This window comes from Saccopteryx leptura, chromosome 3 (assembly GCF_036850995.1).
Source record: "Saccopteryx leptura isolate mSacLep1 chromosome 3, mSacLep1_pri_phased_curated, whole genome shotgun sequence".
NCBI classification, from domain to species: domain Eukaryota; kingdom Metazoa; phylum Chordata; class Mammalia; order Chiroptera; family Emballonuridae; genus Saccopteryx; species Saccopteryx leptura.
In genome coordinates, this window is record NC_089505.1 from 346,196,938 (window position 1) to 346,222,160 (window position 25,223).

The 25,223-nt window shown below is 36.0% G+C and overlaps 1 protein-coding gene across 1 annotated transcript in view; it reads right to left on the bottom strand.

Moving 5' to 3' along the window:
* Nucleotides 1-647: 647 nt before the first annotated feature.
* NUDCD1 (NudC domain containing 1) overlaps nucleotides 648-25,223 on the bottom strand; it is a 62,009-nt gene continuing 37,433 nt past the window's right edge. The window contains exons 6-10 of the mRNA XM_066379356.1: nucleotides 22,543-22,747; nucleotides 17,812-17,956; nucleotides 13,913-14,038; nucleotides 3,637-3,796; nucleotides 648-1,257 (exon numbers count right to left, since the gene is read on the bottom strand). Coding sequence (XP_066235453.1) covers nucleotides 965-1,257; nucleotides 3,637-3,796; nucleotides 13,913-14,038; nucleotides 17,812-17,956; nucleotides 22,543-22,747 — 929 coding nt within the window. The 3' untranslated portion in view covers nucleotides 648-964. The remainder of the gene's footprint in view (nucleotides 1,258-3,636; nucleotides 3,797-13,912; nucleotides 14,039-17,811; nucleotides 17,957-22,542; nucleotides 22,748-25,223) is intronic.

The following is a 25,223-nucleotide window of genomic DNA, read 5'->3' on the forward strand; positions in this document are numbered from 1 at the left end:
TGCCTGGTCAAGGCACATATAGGAAGGAATTATTAAGAGTTAATACTTCCTGCTTCTCCCCTCCTCCTTCTTTCTCTCTCTCTCTCTCTCCTCTAATCCCTCTAAAAATCAATAAAAAAAAATGAAATTTTATATATATATATAATATATATATTATATATATATATATATATGTAAAATAGGCTTGGTAAAGTCTTACACATTAAGGGCTTGCCTTCTTGGAATGTTTTCTCTCTCACAGGAAGAAGTACAGTACAGTCTAGTCTACTGACGGATGACGGGCCACACAGAACAGAGACAGTCAAGTCATTGAATCATGAGAAATTATAAAACTTCCTGTTTTAAACCAGAGTTTTGGGGTAGTTTGTTATGCACTGATAAAAGCTATTCTTTGTATGTAGAACTTTATCATCTCTCTCTGTCTATGAAAGAACAAATGGATAAAAATTAAATTATATTTAATTTGATAACACATTTAAGGTCTCTCAACAAACTTACACAATGTTAGACCTGCTGTACTCCTGTTACATTTCCCCTACCTAAGCTGTTCAGTTCATTTAATTATCTACAAGAATCAACATTTTAACTATTAGCCTACACATTCTATAGGTACAGAATGTAGAAACTATATCAATGAACTCAGAGAACACGATAAATATTTTTATTTTTAAATACTAAATTGTACATTTTTTTCATATAAAAGACTCAAGCCTGTTTTTAAAAAATTATACTATCTTTACGTATTTACAGGAGCAAATTTTCTCTGAATTTTCAGCTTCATTCCATAGCTTTTATAGGATCATAATCTCTCAAATATATTTCCAATATCCTTTAAAAAATAAAAATTCATACAAGATAATTTTATTTAACACATGACCACTTAATAGGTTACAGTATAACTGCCCAGCCTCCCAGCTGTCACTGACACTTCTCCCAGTACAGAGAAACCGAGATGTTGGCTTCACTAATTCTCTGTTTTTACCTTTATTAAAAAGAGGTTTCTGGTAGTCAGAACAAATAATCTCTCATTTGTTGCCTGAAAGCCTAAAATAGGATCACTGGTCTCTAGGCTTGCTACTTGCTGCTTAGCAACCTGCCCGACTTGCCGGCCTTCCTTTCTGTTGTACAGCACCGTGGACATGGGCGTGGGCTGCCGGTAGATGAACACCCGGCGCAGGCACTCACAAAGGGCTGCATAGGAGTAATCTGGAGCACAGGCAAAAAATTTTTTGTCTCTCTTTGATGCTTGGACATAGCCTGCCAAGAAATAGGAGACAAAAGAAAAACTATATATTAAACAAAAGAAGAAAGGTTGTGATTTAACATTTACTATTTTGTAATTTTATTATAAACTAAAATGCCTAAAATTAAAGATATACCATAAAGACTCAAACAATGAACCATTAATAGTCACAATCAATTTCTCTCAACTGGTCAAAAATACAGCTTTGACTCTTAAAGAACAAAATAAACAGGGTTTCATCTCTTCAAGAAAGGAACAGCACCATATAATTTTCAGGAATAATTCAAACACTATAAATCTAAATTTTTAAATGTGAAAAACATGCCAAAATATCTTTAAATGCCAATTTAATAATTAAGTTCATCAGTCACAGATGGGTCATTACACAATCTTTTTTTTTTTTCTTAAATAAATGGGAAAATGTTTATGGAATACCATTGAAAAGCTATTTCAGGAATGTATTCACAATGCAAGGCCCATTCCAAAAGGTACTAATATGCACAATATGTTCTCGTTATTTCTAGTATTTTTATATACCAATATCAATACCGTAACAGAATTTTGTTGTACTTCAGTTCCCTGAAGTAGAATCCCTACCACTTCAAGCTTGAAATAAAATTCAAGGATGTAATTTTTTAAAAACTTCATTAGGATATCCCTCAAAAACTAATTAAACTTTGAAAAAGAAAACCAGTATTACTTTTTTAAACAATTATCTTTACAGATTAAAAAGCTGAAATATAAATTAGGATTTTCAGCTATAAGATGTGAGACAAGGCCCTGGCCAGTTGATTGGACTCAGCGGTAGAGCACTGGCCTAGTGTGTGAAAGTCCTAGGTTTGAGTTCCAGTAAGGACACACAGGAGAAGCGACCATATGCTTCTCCACCCTACTCCACGCCCCCCCATTCCCTTCCCACAGCCATACTCCAATGATTTCAGCAAAGTTGGCCCTGAGCACTGAGGATGGCTCCATGGCCTCCACCTCAGGTGCTAAAATAGCTCGGTTGCCAAGCAACAGAGCTAAGGCCCAGCTGGGCAAAGCATTGCCTGGTAGGGGTTTGCCAGGTGGATCCTGGTGGGGCGCATGCAGGAATCTGTCTCTGCCTCCCTGCCTTTCACTTAATAATAATAATAATAAAAGGATGTGAGACAAAAAATAAAACACTAGTGTAAATCAAGTTCATCAAACAATGAATGAGCAAAGACGAACCACTGAGCACAGACAGATGAATACTGCCTTTTAATATTAAGCAGGGTTTGAGAAGGAAAAACAGGATGTAGATTCCTGTTTGAGTGGCTTAGAATTAGTTCTCTGGGCTAATTTTGAAAAAATTAATAATGCATATAATATCTTTAGACTACATATCTAGAGTAATGTTGATTTAAGTTAAACTGAAGCATAATCCAACTTTTCCATTCTAAGGGATAAAATGGAGGATCTGAGTATATGATAAGTATGACTAAGTTTCCTTTTACTGGAAAAGAGGATAGAGAATTAAAAAATCGGAATTATAATAAAAAGGCTAGAAATATGCAAACTACTTACATAATCAAAATTTACTTCAGGTCATAAAAATCAATCTGGAATCTGAATTAACCAGTTTAGCAGTTATATTATTAACTATAAGGGATAACTAACAAAAGTCTTCTACAGTTAGGGCTGTGCACATACAGCAATCAAAATGCCTAATTTTACTCCCTGTTGCCAGTTTAAAATAACCTTTCAATAAGCAATAACTGTGACTAATTCATGTAAAAAATTTCTCCCACACAAAACTAATGCATTTTGATAAAAAATCAATTATTGCACAAGTCTACAATTTGGCAGTTTAAATTTTTCAAGCCCTAGTTTTAAAACCAGTAGTTTCCCTTTATCCTACAGAATGAATTTGATTTCTGCTTATACGCATTTTCCCTAAGTGTTTTCATTTATAACTGCTCTCTTTGCACTACATCCCGCGGAAGGTGTCTCCTAATGTGCATGACCATAGAGGCATTCTATGATGGCTTTTGAAGATTACTCTGACAAAACCTAAATACAAGTGCCATGTACAGTACTGTCAAACTCCCTGTTCATATTCTAATACCGTACAGCGTAACTGCAATAAACAAATGATTGATTAGAACATTTCAAGTGTTTAACCACTTTGCTTTCTATTTGCATTGATCTTCTGTACAAGCATAAAAAAAGATTAGTCCTACTGTTCCAAAAGTACTGACATTCATCAACTACACTACAAGCAACCAAATTAGAGTACAAATCAACCCAAATATAATTAGGACAGCTCAAATTTTTTAAAAAGGAAAAAGAAACCAAAAAACCCAAAAAAACGACGACTGTAATTTTTGATCTAACGGAAAATGCTGTGAGAGAGCTGGCTCTCTGTCTACCTAATGCATTGAACGTGGCGATGTGCTCCCACAGCTCGTCCTGTTTGCCGCAGTGTGGCTGCCAGAGCAGCGCGTCCACGTCGTGACGCAGACAGAAGCAGGGCATTTTTCCGGGGTCCGCTACGACAGAGAAAAGGTACTCGTTGCTTCCGAGATTCACCTGAAATAAAAAGGGACACAAAGTAATATTTACTCAACAAATTATTAAAAATAATGATGATGACAAAAACTGACACACAAACGCTTGATGTCCGCACCTGCTATAAACTTTTAAAACACTTAGCCTGATTAACTTCCAAAGGCCCTGGGAGAGATGTGCTATCGCTTCCTGCATTTCAAAGCTGAGAAAGTGATGCACAGGGCAGGTAAGGAACTTGCCCAAGAAGAGCCTGGGAGTAAGCAAGTTGAGATCTGAACCCAGAGTCTATGTTCTTAACCATGACACTAACCTACCTGTTTTCTGTCAGTAACTAGTTTAAAGCATGATATAAAACACCAATTTATAAGCACAATATTTTTTAAACCACAGAATACAAACATAAAGTTTATAAATGCTAACCTGTAATAATAATTATCAAGAATAATGATAGCTACTAGGAATTATGAGCACATTCTATGTCAGACATGTTATAAAGATTAATGTCAACAACCCACAAGGCTGTTAGGATGGTCATTCGGCAAATGAAAGACTATACTTGGAGAATTTGAGTAACATTCTAGGCTACACAGACAAATCCTAATGCTGAGACCCAAAATCAGATCTGTCGGTTTATAAATATTTACTTTGGTATACTGTTTAATTACAGAATGACTATCAGTAATGTCTATAATGTAGTAAGTTTATTGTAATATTGCCTTACATGGCAAAGGGGACTTTGTAGATGTGACAAAGCTAATGATCTTGAACTGAAGAGATAATCGTGGAACACCTGGATGGGCCCAGTATATTACTAAGGATTCCTGTAAGAAGGAAAGGGGCGGAGACACAGAAGGTGATAAGACAGCAAAGGCAGAGGGATAAGAACGACAGATAGAAAGAGGCTTTGAAATTGGAAGCTGAGGAATACTGAATTACATTGATTAATATCTGAATGTTGAATCAATCTTGAATTCCCAGAATAAACTCTACTTAGTCATGACATATTATGCTTTTTACTCACTGGATTAGATTTACTAATATTCTGCTGAGGATTTTTGTGTCTATAATCACAAGAGATATTGGTTTCTTTTCTTTTTTCCCATTTTGTTTTCTTGTCATGTCCTTGCCACCAGGGCAATACTGGCCTCATAAAATAAGGGGGACGTGTTCCTGTCTTTTATTTTTGGGAACAGGCTGTACAGAATTAGTATAGTTTCTGTTTCTTCATTTGGCAGCATTCATCTGTGAAGCAATCCAGGTCTGGAGATTTGTCAGCAGGTTAATAATAAATTCAACCTCTTAACAGACATGGGACTACTAGGTTACCTATTTCTTTCTGAGTGAACTATGGTAATGCTTATCTTTCAAGGAGTTTGTCTGTTTCACCTAAATTGTTTTAAAATTTTATTTTTATTTCTGCCCAGCTGCACTGGGTCTTCTTCTGAGCCCTTGGGATGGTAAGACTTAGTACTCTTCCTTCACTCAGCAGCATCAGGATTGTGTTACTTAAGGAAGATAATCCAGGAAGGACTTCACACTTTGAGCAGCTTTCCTCTGGTCTCCCCCAGTCTTGCAGTCTCCCTTGTCAAGCCCTGGTCAAGGTCCACAGAGCGCATCTGTGAACCCCAAGGGCACTGCACTTTCTTGCTAGCCCACAGGAGCCCTTCAGCAATTGTTAGCCGAGTTTTTCTTATATGGCAGTCCTTTCTTCTTCCCTTGCTAAAATGAACCAGTTCTCCTATCTCAGCTTTCCTTGGTGGCACCTGTTTTTCCTTAGATTTCAAGCTACTTTGTTGCCCTGTGACTTCAGCTCTCAAATGAATTTATAAAAAGTAATGATCCTAAAGATTATCCAGTCTTTTACTGTTATATTGGGAGTGACATCTTTCTAGTTTTCTACCTGCTAGATAGAATGACACACTGATGACATTCAACCATCAAAAAACTATTACCTTCTCTTCATAACGCTCTCCATAAGATTTCGGGCAAATGCATTTTAGTAAGATTCTATTTAAAAAAGGGCTTTAAATATAGTTTTTAGCAATTAATTTACATTCCACAATTTATTCAGAAAACTCATTCTTTGTTAATGTTAAAAAAGTATCCAATGGCCTTAGAAAGAAAACCTCTTCAATCCATAAACCCTTTATCCAATAAAATATAACCCCACATTTCTTTTATTCTCACATTTACTATAGAAAAGGTTATATTTACTTTTGAAGTACCGAGACGACTACAACTGAATTATATATTCTGTAGAGAAAAATTTGAAACATAAACTTCAAGTAGTAAATTGACGGTCTTTTTCTTTTCTTTGTAGAACACTAGCAATTAAAAACTTCTGAAGATTAAATGTCAAAGTGAAGATACTTAGACAACCTTTAATCTCTGCTACTACCAAATTAAATTGAGAAGTAGTATTGCAAGACTTTATTCAGAAACCAAGAATCTGTTAGGAGGCCAGATTGAAAACTTAGGAACTCTGTCCCAGAAACTGGGGACAGAGGCTGAGATACACATATTATTATTTCACAACTACCTTATTTAATCTTCACTTTCTGAGAATTAGGATATAATACCGTTTTATAGAAGAAGAAACTAAAACTCAAGAGATTAAAGGATTTAAGTTAAGATGCTAATACAGGGGTCGGGAACCTTTCTGGCTGAGAGAGCCATGAACACTACATATTTTAAAATGTAATTCCATGACAGCCATACAACGACCGTGTATGTCACTCATTATCTAATAAAAATTAGGGTGTTGTCCTGGAGGTCAGCTGTGATTGGCTCCAGCCACCCACAACCATGAACATGAGCGGTAGGAAATGAATGGATTATAATACATGAGAATGTTTGATATTTTTAACATTATTTTTTTTATTAAAGGTTTGTCTGTGAGCCAGATGCAGCCATCAAAAGAGCCACATCTGGCTCGCGAGCCATAGGTTCCCGTCCCCCGTGCTAATAAGTGGTTCCTAGGATTTAAATTATATGTGCTCCCAAAGCCATGTTCTTAGTCACTGTTACTGCATGCTCTCCCAAAGCCCATTTTCTAGTCGTTTTTAAGCATAACCAGAGTATGTCTGTGGCTCAGCACTATTTCAGATACGGTAATTCACACATTATAAAATATGTGTACATTCTTTCTGCTTGGTCAGTTAAATTGTGTTGAGAAGTTGTGCATGTGTGGCATGTCTAAAATTGATGTTTATAAACAATGGCAAAGAAGTCTTATAAAATCCTGAGCTGCAATTTTGTTTGAATACCCATTCATATAGTAAAGTACAAAATCAAAGGCGTTGAAATACTGACTAAAGATTAAGCACAGGACGATGCCAAATTTTAGCTAAGTGATGTAAAATGCAATTGGGGAAACACACTTACATTTTTACTTTAATAAAATCTGTAAGAAAAAAATAACTATTAGTACTTAATAATTTAAGAGAAAAATTGACAATGTTTTTCACTTTGAAAACTATCTGATTGGATCTTTAGCTGTATATATCATAATTAATATCAAATTTCATTTAGTATTCTAATGAAGGATATATATAAAAAACACAATGGAGGACATGTTAGACAACAGAAATATATAAATAAATAAATAAAAATACAAACTGCCATGAGAAAAGGAGAAAGCAGGTGAGATAATGTGGCTCTGTTTGATATAAGTTAGTAAGGGACGGAAGGTAACATGTGAATAGAAGTCTGAATAAAGTCAGGAACTCATAAGGAAAGGCAGAACACTTCAGGTAAAGAGAATACCAAATGCCAAGGCCTTCAAGGCGAGCATGTTTAGTATGAGGAAAAGCATCAAGTCCAGAGTGGCTAGGAAAAGTGAGTGAGGTAGAAAATGAAACACAATTAGTACTGGATTTTAAAGTAGGGGTCTCAGTACTGGTATCACAATCAATTTAATAGATCAGAAAAGATATTTCTATTGTATTTCATTAAAAAGAGTATGAAACAGAGTACTACAATATGTCCTATACAAACGGAAAGTACTTTGTGAAAATTTTGTTTCAAATTTGTGTGTGTGTTTATTGTATTTCGATTTACAATATATACACTGCGTCATAGAAAGTTTGAAAGGGGCTTGAAGACCACGGTAGCAATCCTAGACACTATTCTAAATAAGACAGGTAGAAAGCCAGTATAGAACGAAAAGAAATAGAGAAATAACAAAATCTACTAAAACCTTTAAAAGGGTGACTTTGACCTTCACACAAACTACTTATTAATTCAAGGGGAAGACAAATGTTGGCTAACTGGATGTTCCAAATTAAAGGAGATCAAAGAGACATCACAACTAAATGCAATGTGACATGGGATTGAATCCCAAATCAGGAAAAAAAATAATTATACAGTATTTTCTCTGAGAAATTGGTAAAATATGAAATAGACTCCAAACTACATTAAAGTATTGTATCAAAGTTAAATTTCCTGAATTGTACTGTGGTTAAATAAAAAGACTGGGGGTAAAGGACACGGCATGTGCAACTCATTCCTAAACGTTTCAGCCACCAGACAAGGCGGTGGAAAACACAGAAAAAGTAAATGTGGCAAAATGTTAACATCTGCTAAAATCTAAATAAAAGATAGTTATTGGCTAAGCTATATCCCCTGAAAATTTGTATGCTGAACTCCTAACCCTTAGTACTTCAGAATGTGATCACATCTGGAGACAGAAGTTAAAATAAGGTCATAGGGTGAGTCCAAATCCAGTATCACTTATGTCACTATAAGAGATTAGGACACAGACACATGCAGAGGGAAGACCATGTCAAGACATAGGAGAGCCTGACCTGTGGTGGCGCAGTGGATAAAGCATCGACCTGGAACACTGAGGTCGCCGGTTCGAAACCCTGGGCTTGCCTGGTCAAGGCACATATGGGAGTTGATGCTTCCAGCTCCTCCCCCCCTTCTTTCTCTCTCTCTCTCTCTCTCCCTCTCCCTCTCCTCTCTAAAATGAATAAATAAAAATTAAAAAAAAAAAAAAAAAAAAAAGACATAGGAGAGACAACAGCCATCCACAGTCAAAGAAAGAGGCTTCAGAAGAAACTAATCATGCTAACCCCTGGGTCTCAGACTTCTAGTCTCCAGAACTGTGAGAAAACAAATTTCTGTTGTTTAAGCCCCCAGTCTATATAATACTGTTAAGGCAGCCCTTGCAGGGAAATTATTATTAGCTTAATATCTAATATGGTCAAATTTGATATTTGTCAAAATAAACAAAAAGATTAACTTCCTCAAGGAACTTAACAATGTAAAGGGGTCCTAAGACCAAGAAGCTAGAGAGCCAATGGTTTTTAGATACTTTCTAAAAATATTTTCTGCCTCTATATCTTCTGATCCTATCCTTAATATCTTTTTGAAAATATTAGTATTGAGTGTATGTCTTTTCAATCAACATTTAAAACGACATTAACCTAAAATAATTATTTCCTTTGTAACTTCTCTGCCTGCTTCCTATATTAATGATATTACAAATCATACATCTTCTTTACAGCTGTTTCAATTTCATGTTTAAGCAGTATATGATGAACATCATGTTATTTGGGAAACTTGCTATAATTTAAATTTTTAAAATATCTTCCCAGCTTTTGATTACTCAAGTCTGTATTTAATTTAATCATATGGACCAGTATTGTCCAACAGAAATAAAATGCAAGCCACATATATAAACTTAAAATTTTCTAGGAGCTACATTAAAAAGTAAAAAGAAACAAAATTAATTTCAATCATATATTTTATTTAACTAAACATATCCAAACTATTATCATTTCAACATAAACATTCATATAAAAATTATGATTAATATATTTATTTTTCATGCTACTTCAAAACCAGGTTGTGTATTTTACATTTATAGAAAATTAGAAAAGCCACAGTTCAAGTGCTCAATTCCTACAATGTGATCAGTGGCTAATATTTTACAAAACATACCTAGCACAGCTTTAGATAGAAACAGAAATAATGAGTCTTCAAATACATCCGAATTCTGGTTTGAGCTTTACACCCCAGTGACCACATTTATTACTTTTTTCTTCAGTTCTGATATTTAATATTTCTATTTTATTGTTCTGCTGCATATATTCATTTAACATTTTATTTCCTAAATGCCAAAGTCTAACTCTGATTTACATTTCTTTCAGGGAATTTTATATTTTGAAAAATCTGTCATTTACAACATAGAGTTCTGACCTTTCCCCTAAATTATAAGGACATATATTGACCTTTCCATGTACAGGTAATTTTTAAATTATCCAAGTCTTGACAAATGAAATCAAGAAAAGAGAAACTGAAGCAGATATCGCAGAAAGACGTACAAACTGTCAATAAAGTACTACATGATTCCTAAAGTGAATGCGGAACTGAAGCCCCAAAACATGATGGCCTCCTTCACTGCTTTCTCCAATGACAAGCCAACTCATACCCTTCCTAGTACAAGGGACATTGGACAGGTAGATCTTGACTTGCACACAATACACTGATAAACCAAACCTACCTTTAGAAAGATGGTCTTACCACTGACTTATTGGAGCTTTTCAATTTATAGCTAGTTCATCCACTTACACCCAAAAAGCAATGTTTATGCAATTTTACTTCATTAAATCTTCGCCTATATTTTTTTTAAAATGACTAATAACAGAAAAATGACACTGCTAATAATTGTAAAAAAAAAAAAAAGAAAAGAAAAAGAAAACTCTGGCCTCAAATATAACCCAACTGAAACAGATAAGAATGTTTAGAAGGTTCAAGTTCAAGATGGCAACACAGGAAGATCCTGAACTCGCCTCCTCGTGTGAACACACCAAATCTATAGCTACATATTGATCGATTTCTGCTGAGGATAAAAAGAAAGGACACCAAAGCAAGCTACAGAACTCCTGCATATCAGGTGAACTAGAAAAAAACCACCCACCTGACAGTCAACCATGATCAGGAAAGAAACCAAAACCTTGAGTTTCTCTCCGTGAGGAGCAATGATTTTAACCCCATATATCAAGTGTCACAACTTTTAAGACTTGCATCTAAGAGATGAGGCCCTAAAACATCTAGCTTTGAAAGTCAAAGGGGTTTGCATCCACAAGACCCACAAGGCTAAAATGAACTGAGAAATGGTTCTTTAAGGGCTCTCATATGTAGACTCAAACCCCAAAGCACCACACAGAGGCAGCCAGCTGCAAGGCACCCAGACTTTCTGTGAAAAGCTTATTTGTTCATCTTGAAGCATCAGTGTGAGATACAGGCATCTAATTTAATATACATCTAGGAGCCTACTGAAACACTTTCCAGAGAAGCAAAAGCTGAAGGAGCACATCACCACCAGACCAGCCTTACAAGAAATTTAAAGAGAGTTTTCAAGTTGAAATGAAAAGGCACTAAGTAGAAATCTCACCTATAAAGGTAAATATATAATATTCAGAATAACCTAACATTGTAAAGTTGATGGATCACTTATTAAGGGAGTATAAAAACATAAAACTAGTAAAAATAACTGTAAGTACAATAATTTGGGAAGGGCTTTACAATATAAAAAGATGTAAACTGTTATATCAAAACAAAATGTGAGTGGTGGGTAAGAGAGAAGTGCCGATACAGAACTTGTAAGAGTAAATATTTAATTTTGGTACAGCTTCAACGGCTCTTCTGCCTAGCCAGTGGTCCTCTGCCATTCCATCCCATGTGTCTACACAGGCAAGTGCTAATTTCTTTACGTCCTTTGAGTACTGTAATGACCAGCCATTAGTTAAAGAAAGTTAAGTACACAAAAAAGACTAGGAAAGGGTAGTGAGAGAGGAACAGCTGCCCTGTTAGGTGAAGTTCCCATGACACTTTTGAGTCTAATTCCATAAACTTCTCCTAGAATATACTTTCCTCTCAACCTCCACAAGACAAAAAAACACATCAGGCCAATTTGGCAGATATTTTCAAGATTTTTGGAGGGGGCTTCTATCAAAGATTTAGAGGCCTAAAAACAGAATAGCAAAAGGCCAAGTGGTTCTCTTTTGTATTGTTTTTGCTTGCTCCTAAAGCCCAATACCTCCCGTTTTGGTAGTAAGACTAAACTAATTTCTATATGCAATGCTCTAAATTAGCCACTGATTTACTATGAAGACCCGTCTCACACAAACAACTCTATGAGTCATGTCTTTGTTTATATGTAGTATTATATAATTGTTATGATTCCCCAATGGAAATATATCTAATAAAGTTCTTTTTTTTTAAATAAGTGAGAGGTGGGGATGCAGAGAGACAGACTCCCACATGCACCCCAACTGGACTCCACCTGGTAAGCCCCCTACCAAGCAATGCTCTGCCTGTCTGGGACCATTGCTCTGTTGCTCAGCAACTGAGCTATTTTAGTGCCTGAGGCAAGGCCATGGAGCCATCCTCAGCGCCCAGGGCCAACTTGCTCAAGCCATTCGAGCCATGGCTGCAGAACTGGGGGGGGGGGGGGGGAGAGAAAGAGAGAAAGAAAAGGAAGGGGTAGAGAAGCAGATAGTCGCTTTTCCTGTGTGCCCTGACTGGGAATCGAATCTAGTACTTCTACAAGCCAGGCTAACGCTCCAATGCTGAGCCAACTGGCCAGGGCCAATAAAGTTCTAAATTAAAAAAAAAAAAAAAATCTAAAAAGCTGAAAACCACACTCAAAGCTTTTGAACAGAATAAAATTTTAAGAGGAAAAAAAAATTAACCAATTTATATATTTTTGACATACCAGAGAGAAAATTTTCTTTTGAATTAAGGAGTAACAAAAATTTCAAAATGGAGGGAAAAAACAGAAAGAGTTTGCTAAGTTTATTACAGGACACACAAAAATATAAGAAATACTAAAACAAATAAAAAAATTATTCAAAAAAAACTATTAAAAGTAATATATGAAACAGTCAACAGTAAAAAAACACAACCAACCAACCAAACAAACACCAAAAAAAAAAACAACCCAGAACAAATTTCTATATTTTTCACACTAGTTAGTAAGGATGAAACAAAAACTGAAGGGGAAGGTAAAAATGAAGTATAAGGGGCAATAACTGCAAACACTCATGGCAATACATGAACTTCATCAACAGACACAGAAATGATAGAATTATGGAATTAGAGAAAAGTATAATGAAATAGCTATTATAAATAAATTCTATATATTCAAAGGTGTAAAAAAATCATAAACATGTTGAGTGAGAACATGAGAACATAAAGTAGAAATCAACTTGTCGTGACAGCCTATGACAGGGGTCCCCAAACTTTTTACACAGGGGGCCAGTTCACTGTCCCTCAGACCGTTGGAGGGCGGACTATAAAAAAAACTATGAACAAATCCCTATGCACACTGCACATATCTTATTTTAAAGTAAAAAAACAAAACGGGAACAAATACAATATTTAAAATAAAGAACAAGTAAATTTAAATCAACAAACTGACCAGTATTTCAATGGGAACTATGCTCCTCTCAATGACCACCAATGAAAGAGGTGCCCCTTCCGGAAGTGCGGCGGGGGCCGGATAAATGGCCTCAAGGGGCCGCATGCGGCCTGCGGGCCGTAGTTTGGGGACCCCTAGCCTATGACTTACTCATTTGACTTCTGTAACTCTTTATTAGGTAAATACCCCTGAATATAAAAATGTCTTCATATAAAAAGGAGATTTAGGAAAACAGCATCATTATAAATGCAATTCAAAGAAATTATTAAAGATGTATACTGTAACCTATAGAATGACCACTACACACACACACGAACATCAATAATATTATAGTATAATCCAACCATTAAACTAGAGATTGAAATAATGTGAGAACATAAGGAAATGCTAAGTCATAATTCCACATGAAAAAAGATAAAAATTACTATACATCATAGGGATAACTGTATATAAAAATCTGCACAAACAAAAGCCAATTAAAAGATATAAATATGTAACAGTACCAAACCAATATATTTTTAATTGAGGGTGGTGCTATAAAAAATTACCACTTTATGGAGTAATGATCTTTATAGCACAGCCAGTAATTGCTAATCAAGCAATCACTACAAAATATATATAAATATATATTTGTTCAATCAATAATCATTTCATCTAAGTAACTTCTATTTTTTCACAAATTTTTAGAAAAATCATTAAGAACTTACCACATGAGTAGTTTTTAATGTATTGCCATCAAATCTGCATAAACTGGAACTCTCTTCAAAGAAAATATCACATTCTTCTAACTCTTGAGCATTACAAGGGGGTTTTCCTTTATCTGGATTTGGGTTCTTAGATCAAAAAATAAATATAAAAACAAACAATAAGAAAATGGATTTCTTCATATTTAAAAATGTTAATATTACAGCAATAAATAAAAACTAAATTTCAACCTATGACCAATAAAAACTTCATCAACAGACACAGAAATGATAGAATTATGGAATTAGAGAAAAGTATAATGAAATAGCTATTATAAATAAATTCTATATATTCAAAGGTGTAAAAAAATCATAAACATGTTGAGTGAGAAATGGAAGATATAAAATGGAACAAATTTACCTTCTAGATATGATAATACAGTACCTAAAATGGAAATCAAGATAGAATTGACAGCTTATTAGATTTTGCAGAAGAAAAGACTAATGAGCCTGACACACAATAGAGCCTATCGAAACTGAAACACAAAGAAGTAAAAAAATAAAACAGAACTCGGGTGACCTGTGGAACACTATCAAATGGACTAATAATGAGTAATTGGTAGGGGGCAGGAAAAATGGAAAAAATTTTAAAGAAATAATGACCCAAAATTTTATAATTTTTTTAAAATTCATTTTAGAAAGCAGAGGAGAAAGAGAGAGAGAGAAGGGGAAGAGGAGCAGGAAGCATCAACTCTCATAAGTGCCTTGACCTGGCAAAACCAGGGTTTCAAACTGGCAACCTTCGAGTTCCAGTCTGACACTTTATCCACTGCACCACTACACGTCAGGAAAAAAATTTCTTTTACAATGGGATGAAAACTTGCATCCTATATAGTCAGTCAAGAAGGTCAAAGCTGGGATGTAGAGCCACCTAGTGGTGGTTGTCTGAGACAGCCTATAACGGAAACAATTCTGGTGGTTGTGGCTTGCTGAGACTGCAATTAGCTGGAACCATTTGTCACAGTGACCCAAGAAGATATATATTTGTCCAGCAGAATAAAGAAAGCACCTGCCACACTCCTTCCTCCCTTCCCTTTTCAATTACCCACATGTTAGAGACAGGAAGACAAAAATGAAAACTTCAGGACTATCAAGGCAGCCAGTGCTTACAGGTCAAGATTACGGAGAAAAGAGAATAATCAGAGAGAATTTAAGACTGCTGCTTTCCTAAAGCCATTTAATGATTTCCAAATAGAATTTAAAAAGACAGGTGAAAAGCAGCAGATGAGGGAATAAAAAACTGATTTTGATATTATTAAAATATTGGAGAAACAAAAATTAGAGATTATACCCACATAGGAGAAGGGAAAGAAAAACTGAGTTTTGATATTATTAAAATGATGGGGAGACAAAAATCAGAGATTATGGCCCACACAGAAGGAGAAGCCCTGGTAAACAACCCGATCTTTCATTTGAGTTTTGCACTAGGAGTAAGAATAAACAAAGTATAAATAAATATGAATAAATATGAGTTGTGTAAAAGACTGAAATCCAGCATCAGGTCAGATCAATCCTTAATGGAATTAAGAAGACAGGCTGAAAATCTGGGGGATGCAGCTAAAGTAGTGTTTAGAAGGACATGTATAGCATTAAATCCTTTCATTAGAAAAGAAGGTCAAAAATCAAACATCTAAGCTTTTTTTTTTAAAAAAAAGAGCAAAATAAATCCAAAGTAAGCAAAAAGGACAAATTCTCAATGTACTATGAATAACAGAAATGTGCTCAATGTGATTAAAAGTATCATCGTACTTAAAGGTGAAATAATTATTTCTCCCAAAGTCACAAATAAGGCAAGAATATATACTTCCACTATTTACAGTGGAATTGTACAGTCTAAGATAATTAAAAGTATAGTGTAGTAAACTCATAAACCAGTAACATCAATGTTTAATATCACTATCAAGTATTAAGTACTGCACACAATTTTACGTGCTTTATTTTATGTGTCTGGCAGTGCAATAGGTTTGTTTATACCAGCATTACCACAGACACCTGAGTAAGTCATTGTGCTAAAACCTTACAATGGCTAGGATGACTATATTTACAATATATACTTTACTATTTATTTCTAATTTACAGTAAACTAGGGGTCTAACCAATGCAATTAGGCAAGAAAAAAATAAAAATTGAAAAACACAAAACTGACCAGTTACAGGTAACAAGATTTTGTTTTGTTTTTCAAAATGTAACAAACACATTGGGATTCATTCATAAGTAACTCATATAGTAACAATATTCACTTGAAATCATCAAGTGTGAGGAGGTAGCAATTATCTATACCCTCAAAACAAGCCCCCACTATCACCATTATTCCCCATAGCCCTATCACAACAAATACTTGCTGAATGAATGAGCACAGGGCAATGCCCTGTGCATGGCTTATTATAACAGGTCTATGAAATCAAGATTTTATAGTCTTATTTATGAATTCCAGTGATTCCTGAAATTTTTAATTACGGATGGCAAACATGAAACTTGGTTTTTCCATGTGGCCATGTTTTCTTTTGACAGACATTTATTTCAAATATTCTAATCCTTCCTTTCTATCTTAGGGTGTAACTAACTGTATAGTATAAATACTTCATATAGTTTTCTTCATTGCTATAATTTCAGATGGCAGTAAGTCAGACATTTTACACCTGCCGATATAGTTTTTGGTGAATAAACATACAACTGAAATGCTGGTGTACTGCTTTACAATATTTGTTCAAATTTTTAACATCTTAAAATTTATCAGGATGGGTATCTAGGCAACAAAATCTCAGAAATAAGTTGTGAATTATCATCATTACAATGGATTACAATATCAATAAAAAATTAAGTGTACTGAATGAGATTATATATATGCCCCTTGTGATATACTAAGATCATTTAGAAAATTTCAATGGTGATAAGTAGGTTATTAGCAAGGAGGGCAGGAAAATAATGATTTTTGTTCCTGTGAGCATTGGCCAGTCTATAATCTTCTAAAGGAGAATATACATATTCACATATCCATACATATACACACACACATAGAGTTGTGTTGCACAACATTTCAGCCAATGACTGTTTACATATACAATGGTGGTCCCATAAAGCAATAATGGAGCTGAAAAATTCCTACTGCCTAACGACATCCTAGCCATTGTAAGGTTGCAGCACAATGACTTACTCAGGTGTCTGTGGTAATGCTGGTATAAACAAACCTACTGCGGTGCCAGACACATAAAAGTAAAGCACGTAAAATTGTGTGCAGTACTTAATACTTAATAGTGATATTAAACATTGATGTTACTGGTTTATGAGTTTACTACACTAAACTTTTAATTATCTTAGACTGTACAATTTCTACGTATAAAAGTTTGCTATAAAACAGTATGCAACATTAAGCCAGCAGCAGCCTCATGTATCTCATGCTACTGTTGTCTCAATTCATTTTCTCTTGCACTTGATTTAATCTCACATTGATTTGTACAGTAACATGCTGTAGAGGCTTGTAGCCTAGCAGCATTAGGCTATACCACACAGCATAGGTGTGTAGTAGGCTATACCATCTAGGTCTGTGTAAGTGCACTCTATGATATCAGCACCATGATGAACTCACCTAATGAGGCATTTCTCAGAAAGTATCTCTGCTGTTTAATGTGTGTGTGTATGTGTGTGTAGATACATGCACATCTACCCTACACAACATACGCAATACAAGCACATGTATATATGTATTAAAATAGTGTAAAAAACAGATTTTAGAATTTTAAGCCATAATCAAATACCAGTCAGCAGTACTTAATCTGTATTTTTACAGCAAAAAATGTTTGAAAACAGTATAATCCTCATATTTCTAATCCTAATAAAGTCAAACTACTGTTGCAATTTCTTACCAGTTCTTCAGAGGTCAAATGCATCAAACGTTCAGCTATTGCAGCACACTGGGCTGAGTCTCTGACCAATTCCCCTTGTTTATCACCAACCACTAGCTCTGGCCAGGTCACACCTTCATTCTTTTTAATCAAGGAAATCTCTAAGCTAGAAGTTTCGATAAGAAAAGTAATGTTATATTAAACAACTATGCAAATTATACAGCCAATACCAAACAGGAGAATCTTCCATAGAAATTACTCTTCTGGTGTCCAGGAGATGTTTTACCAAATACTGTGTTCATTTTAGTTTTGCATATGATGGAAAATCTATAATCCAAGGATAAATAATGTAGTTAAACAAGAAAGTACCACTGGAAATGGTATGTCAAATGGCTCTATGAGAAGAGTAATTGGTTGTAGTGTGGATGTGCAATGTGTTACCAAACTCAAGTAACAGAAATACAAGCAGCACATATCTGAGATCGTTCACTAGTGACTGGTAGGGGTGGGCGCATAAAGTCCATTGGAAAGGGCCTATAACTAAAGATATCTGTAGTGTGGAGCCAATTAACTCTATTTTCACAAACTAGTAGGCATAATAATATATAATTATTAATCAGGAAGTTTCAATCAGTACAAATGTTAATTTTTAAAATACATACTTTAAAGAACTGATAAGAAATGTAGGAATTAGAAAAAAAACAACAACTTTGGTAATACAGGAAAAAAAGTTGTTAATATGGTCTGTATTAACCTAACATTTAATTCTGTATATTTAAGCCATGAAACACAAATTCCAAATGCAATAAAAAGGGCTTATCAGAGAATCCTGAGAGTAAGGTCTGATGCAGCAGTAAAGGGAGAGAGGCGACCCAGGACAAACGGTGGACACAGGACAGGGAGTTGCCCATGTGCCTCTTAAATAGGAAGGGCAGTCCCAGGAAGCGGCTTTGGGAGCAGCCGTTGCTGTAATGCAGAGAAAGGTAGGGTAGTGGTAGCTATTCCACAGCAAAACCACCTTTGTCACGTGCCATCTCTGGTACACGTGTGCCATCCCAACCCAGGCCCCGGAACACAATTGCAAGAACACAATAGTAACTATTATCATAATTACCAAATAGAACATACAAACATCAACTATTCTTTTTCAAGGCTATTATCACCACCTCATGAATTAATTACAGCACTTAAAATTTTTTTCAAACTACTAATTTCGAAAGACTATACAAAATATCTTTCTTATGTAATATATTCCTATCAGTAGCAATTTCCTCCAAAAACAATAATGCCCAGGTTTAGTTATATTTTCTAAAAAGAAAGCTAATCCTGAGCATGATGATGATGAACCGTAATGATAATTTAAAAAAATCACTGAGAGGTTAAGAACTTGCCAAGGTCTCAAGCTAGTAAAGCAGTCTCACTCCTGTTCATGTTCCTCACCACTGCACTATTCTGCCTCTCTGCAAAAATATATGTAAATTACTACTAAAGAACAGCATAAATATAAAAATGGTATAAACTACTAAAGAATGTATAAATACTGTTCTTCATCAGCTGCTACCTAAAGAAGTTACAGAAAGTTCATAGTCTTAGATGTAAAAAAATTCTGATCCACCATTAAATTTGCACAATTACATTTCTACATTTTAATACTGGTATCAATCCTGCCATACAACTCCCCCCCCCCAAAACATAAAACCACACATATAAGAAACTGTAGACTAATTATTCTTCCAATGTAAGAGGGAACACTACTTGAAAATGAGATGCAAATAATTTAATCAAGTACAGAAAATCATGTATTTTTAAGACAATGATCCTACCTACACAAAACTGTTATTACCTTTTGTAACATAAAATAGTAATCAAGTTGAATTTAATGGAAAAACAATACTGGTCTGTGTTCATGTATTAAATGCTGAAACTATCTGCATGAGGTCCAGCTCTTCTCGTAGACCTTTGGTGGGTACTGCTTAACGACTTATATTTAATAAGATGTTCTAGCTGGTTTGCCATATTATAATGCTGCCCTCAAATCTCTCTCACACACACAAAATATGTTAAATAAAATATGTGGAGAATATATAATAAAAGTAATTTTATTAATCCAAATGATTGAGGCATGAAGTACCTAGGACAACAGATTTGCAAACAGGCATGGCAATGGGGGCAGAAAATTATAGTTTTATACGATCCTTAACCTTTGCTTTCCCTTCTTTTACATACTCCTTTTATAGAAGTATAATTTATACAACAAATTCACTGGGTTTAAGTGTAGAATTCATTGAGTTTGTCAAATGCATATATAAGGAAGATACTGAACCATCCACAAAGTTCCCTTGTGACCTTTCCACTCAATCCTGACACCTTAGAGGTAACCCTGGTTCTGATTTAAATCACCATAGATTCACTTTGCCAGTTCTAGAACTTACACATGTGGAATCAAACAGTATGTATTCTTTTGTTTCCGCCTCTTCCACTCCACCTTTCTGAGTCATTTATATTGTTGTGTTTATCAGTAGTTCATTCTTTTTTAATTGCAGAGTAGTATTCAATTCTATGAATAGACCACCACGTGTGTTTATTCTTTTGTCTTTTCATAAATATTGAGCTGTTCCAATTTTTGGGGTTTTATAAATAAAGTTGTTATAAATATACTTTTACAAGTTTGAGGAGAAGGTTGTTTTATTTATTTTTTTATTATTACTATTTTTTGCATTTTTCCGAAGCTGGAAACGAGGAGGCAGTCAGACAGACTCCAGCATGCGCCCCACTGGGATCCACCCGGCATGCCCACCAGGGGGCGATGCTCTGCCCCTCTGGGGCATCGCTCTGTTGCATCCAGAGCCATCCTAGCGCCTGAGGCAGAGGCCATAGAGCCATCCCCAGCGCCCAGGCCAACTTTGCTCCAATGGAGCCTCGGCTGCGGGAGGGGAAGAGAGAGACAGAGAGGAAGGAGAGGGAGAGGGGTGGAGAAGCAGATGGGTGCTTCTCCTGTGTGCCCTGGCCGGAAATCGAACCCAGGACTCCTGCACGCCAGGCCGACGCTCTACCACTGAGCCAACCGGCCAGGGCTGGGTTACAATGTATTTAAGAAACTGCTTAACAGTTTGTCAAAGTCACTGTATCATTTGCACTCCTACAGGCAATGTACAAGTTGCTGATGCTTCACATCCTTGCCAACATTTGCTATTGTCAAATTCTTTAGTTTCAGCCATGTAATGGTGTCTCATCTAGCTTTAATTTGTGTTTCCCTAATGACTAATAATGATTATTTTTCCATGTGCTTGCTAGGCATTTGTTTATCTTCTTTTGTGACATGTCTCTTTAATTCATTTGACCATTTTTAAATTGTGTTTTATTATGAATTTGTAGTATGTTTTCTTTATATATTAAGAACATAAGTCCTATGTTTGATGTTATTACTGGGAATACTGTTTCCCAGTCCATGGTTTGCCTCTTTGTTTTCTTACTGATATCCTTATAAGAGAAGAAACTATCCATTTTGATGTACAAAAAAAGCTTTGTTTTGATGAAGTTAAATTTTATTATTTATTTTTTATGTGTCCTGAACACACAATTCAAAAAGAAATATAAATAGCTAATTTGCATAAAAGTATTCACTATCCACAATTTTCAAAGGAATACAAACCATTCCATTTATAGATATTTATGCTGTCTGTATATTCCTTCACATGTGAAATGATTAATATCTTTGTAGATACTGTTATCACTGTAGCAAAAGACTAAAAACAATTTATATGTCCAATAGTAGAGGACCAATTTTTTCAAGTGATTATGCAGTTGACAGAGTAGAATTCTATAAGCCATACATACAATAGGATAAAAAAATAATTATGTGTCCTTTATGAAAAGCTTTCGAAGATGTATTGTTAAAGTCAACAAAAGCAAGCTGTATAACTGTGTGTAGTGTGTTGAAAACTTTTTTGTTAAAAAAAAAATATGTGCTGCTTGTCCATGCATAAAGGTAAACTAATAATAGTGGTTGTGGGGAGTTAGGGATGGGTGACTGGAGGGCTTGGGTTGGAGGGAGACTATACATATATTTTTATGTATCTTAAATTTTAAAGACTGGAAATGTATTATCTAGTCAACAAATTAAAGGTTGTAGAAAACCCATTTCTATTAAAAAATTTAAGCTTGACCATTGGTGCAGTGGACGACAGAGCATTGACCTCAGATGCTGAGGACCCAGGTTTGAAACCCCAAGGTTGCCACCTTGAGCGTGGGCTCCTCCAGCTTGAGTGTGGGATCACAGACAATCCGAAGGTGACTGGCTGAAGCCTAACATCACTGGCTTGAGACAGGGCTCACTGGCTTGGCTAGAGACTCCTGGTTAAGTCACTTATAAGAAACAATCAATAAACAACTAAAATGATACAATTACAAGCTGATGCTTCTCATCTCTCTCCCTTCCTGTCTTTTTCTCTCACTTAAAAAAAAAAAGTTTAAAAGGTACAAATCAAAATTACTATTTTCACCTATTAATTATTAGTTACTATTATTATTATTGTATCCAGAGCTGGTAATGAAACTATAACTAGTATCTTTAATCTTAATTATAATTATGTTCTTTGACATAGTAATTCCAATTTTAATGTACCTTAAAAATAATCAGCAATACAGACAGAGCAATTATAGTATTCATCTCTGAGATAACAACTGTGGAAAAAATAAAAGTAAAATACTGTTAAATAAAAATTTTAATGTAAATAAAACTATTAAAAATACCTATTATTCTCTTTAATTATCCATGTGCTGCTTTCATGATCTATAGATGAATACAGATTTCCTTCCAAAAACTTCTGACCCTTCAGCACAATGTTGACGTGATCAGGCAAAAACTGTACTTGAATATCCTCTTTAGTGCTGTCGTTTGGAAGCCGTATTGTGACTGTCAAATCATCTTCAGTCTGCTGCCAGTAATAAAGAGGCTCTATTGGGAAAAGAAAAATGCATTCCATGATAATAAGTTAGAGAATAGAACTTACAAAATTAAAGACTAGAAGACATAAAAGAATACCTATTTAAAAGAATCTTAGCATATTTTCCAGTGATCTTCTCACAGAGAAGAAATTATAAACAAACATATACAGATCTGTTGGGGGAATTTTTAATCAAGCAGTTACAGCATTTGCACTTAACATTCCAGGCTTACCGAACTATTCACAAAATACTAACAACAGCAGTCCTTTAACCCCATTCCTTCTCTCCTGGCCTCCAAGTCCCTCACTTTCTCTCTTTCTTCCTCTTCCCCTTATACACACGCACGCGCGTGCAATGGCTTCCTAATTCAATAGACCACCACTGTCTGAAAGTTTCACCACTGCCTTTATTTACCCATGGTAGAGCAAGGCAACTCTGTCACACTGGGGACCACTATTATTTGATGAGACATATCCACACAAAAATAGAAGATAGAGTGTCAGCCTGGCGTGTGGGGGACCCGGGTTCGATTCCCAGCCAGGGCACATAGGAGAAGCGCCCATTTGCTTCTCCACCCCCTCCCTCCTTCCTCTCTGTCTCTCTCTTCCCCTCCCACAGCCAAGGCTCCATTGGAGCAAAGATGGCCCGGGCGCTGGGGATGGCTCCTTGGCCTCTGCCCCAGGCGCTAGAGTGGCTCTGGTCGCGGCAGAGCGACGCCCCAGAGGGGCAGAGCATCGCCCCCTGGTGAGCGTGCCAGGTGGATTCCGGTTGGGAGCATGCGGGAGTCTGTCTCTCCCCGTTTCCAGCTTCAGAAAAATACAAAAAAAAAAAAAAAAAAAAATAGAAGATACATTTTCCTTATAAAAGTATTGACAATTCTACCCCACAACTTTGTGGCATGAATCCTTCTTCCCTATCTCCTTGGCCTGTCTCCTCAAAGCCAGCTTACTGAAGAAACAACTTTAGACCCATCAGACTATACCCACGGAACTAAGAAAATAGGGCATAAATGCAAAGCAAATAAATATTTGCTTAATGGCATCCATAAACATTAATCTGTCCACTCACACATCAGAAGAAACATTATATAGTGGTTAGGAACTGGTACTCCAAAGTTGACTAGTCCTGGGTCAGAATCCTGGATCAACCATGTATCATATTAATCTGGTATGCAACTGGATCTCTGAGCTTCATTTTCTTAATTTATATTACATACATTAAGGACATTTAAATGAATTAATATATATAAAACATTTAATAAAATCCTGTTATCTAAATGTATTATACATTCTTACTAAATGTGGGTTATTATTTTTTATTTCTGTGCTATTTTATTTTATTTATTTATTTATTTATTTGGTATTTTTCTGAAGTTGGAAACGGGTAGGCAGTCAGACAGACTCCCGCATGCGCCCGACCTGGATCCACCTGGCACGCCCACCAGGGGGCGATGCTCTGCCCATCTGGGGCGTCGCTCTGTTATAACCAGAGCCATTCTAGCGCCTGAGGCAGAGGCCACAGAGCCATCCTCAGCGCCCAGGCCAACTCTGCTCCAATGGAGCCTTGGCTGCGGGAGGGGAAGAGAGAGACAGAGAGGAAGGAGAGGAGGAGGGGTGGAGAAGCAGATGGGCGCCTCTCCTGTGTGCCCTGGCCGGGAATCGAACCTGGGACTCCTGCACGCCAGGCTGACGCTCTACCACTGAGCCAACCAGCCAGGGCCCTGTGCTATTTTATGTAAAAACTTTAGCGGTACTAGATATACTCAGAGATACAGCATAAGTATGGTACATCTTCTAAAGGGTCACTTGATGTTAAAAAATTTAACAAACGATATTATAGAAAGAAATACAAAATATGCATGAGTTTTCATGACAAAATTTACTCTGGAGTAACTTCTAACCTGCATCACATTCCTTTAAATAGCCTCTCAGATGCTCTCTTGCTCTCTTTTGCCTTTAATAGTACTTTTAATATAAATTCACTGAAAAACTTTAAACTATAGCTTACAACTATAGTTTAAAACTATAGCTTCTTAAGGCAAATAATTTGTTTAATTCATATCTCTGTCTACTGCAAAAGTGACATAGCAGTTTATACATAAAACTCAACAGGGCCCTGGCCGGTTAGCTCAGTGGCAGAGCATCGGCCTGGCGTGCAGGAGTCCCAGGTTCGATTCCTGGCCAGGGCACACAGGAGAGGCGCCCATCTGCTTCTCCACTCCTCCCCCCTCCTTCCTCCTCTCTGTCTCTCTCTTCCCCTCCCGCAGCCAAGGCTCCATTGGAGCAAAGTTTGCCAGGGCGCTGACGATGGCTCTGTGGCCTCTGCCTCAGGCACTAGAATGGCTCTGATTGCGGCAGAGCGACGCCCCAGATGGGCAGAGTATCGCCCCCTGGTGGGCATGCTGGGTGGATCCCGGTCGGGCGCATGCGGGAGTCTAACTGCCTCCCTGTTTCCAACTTCAGAACAATACAAAAAAAAAACAAAAA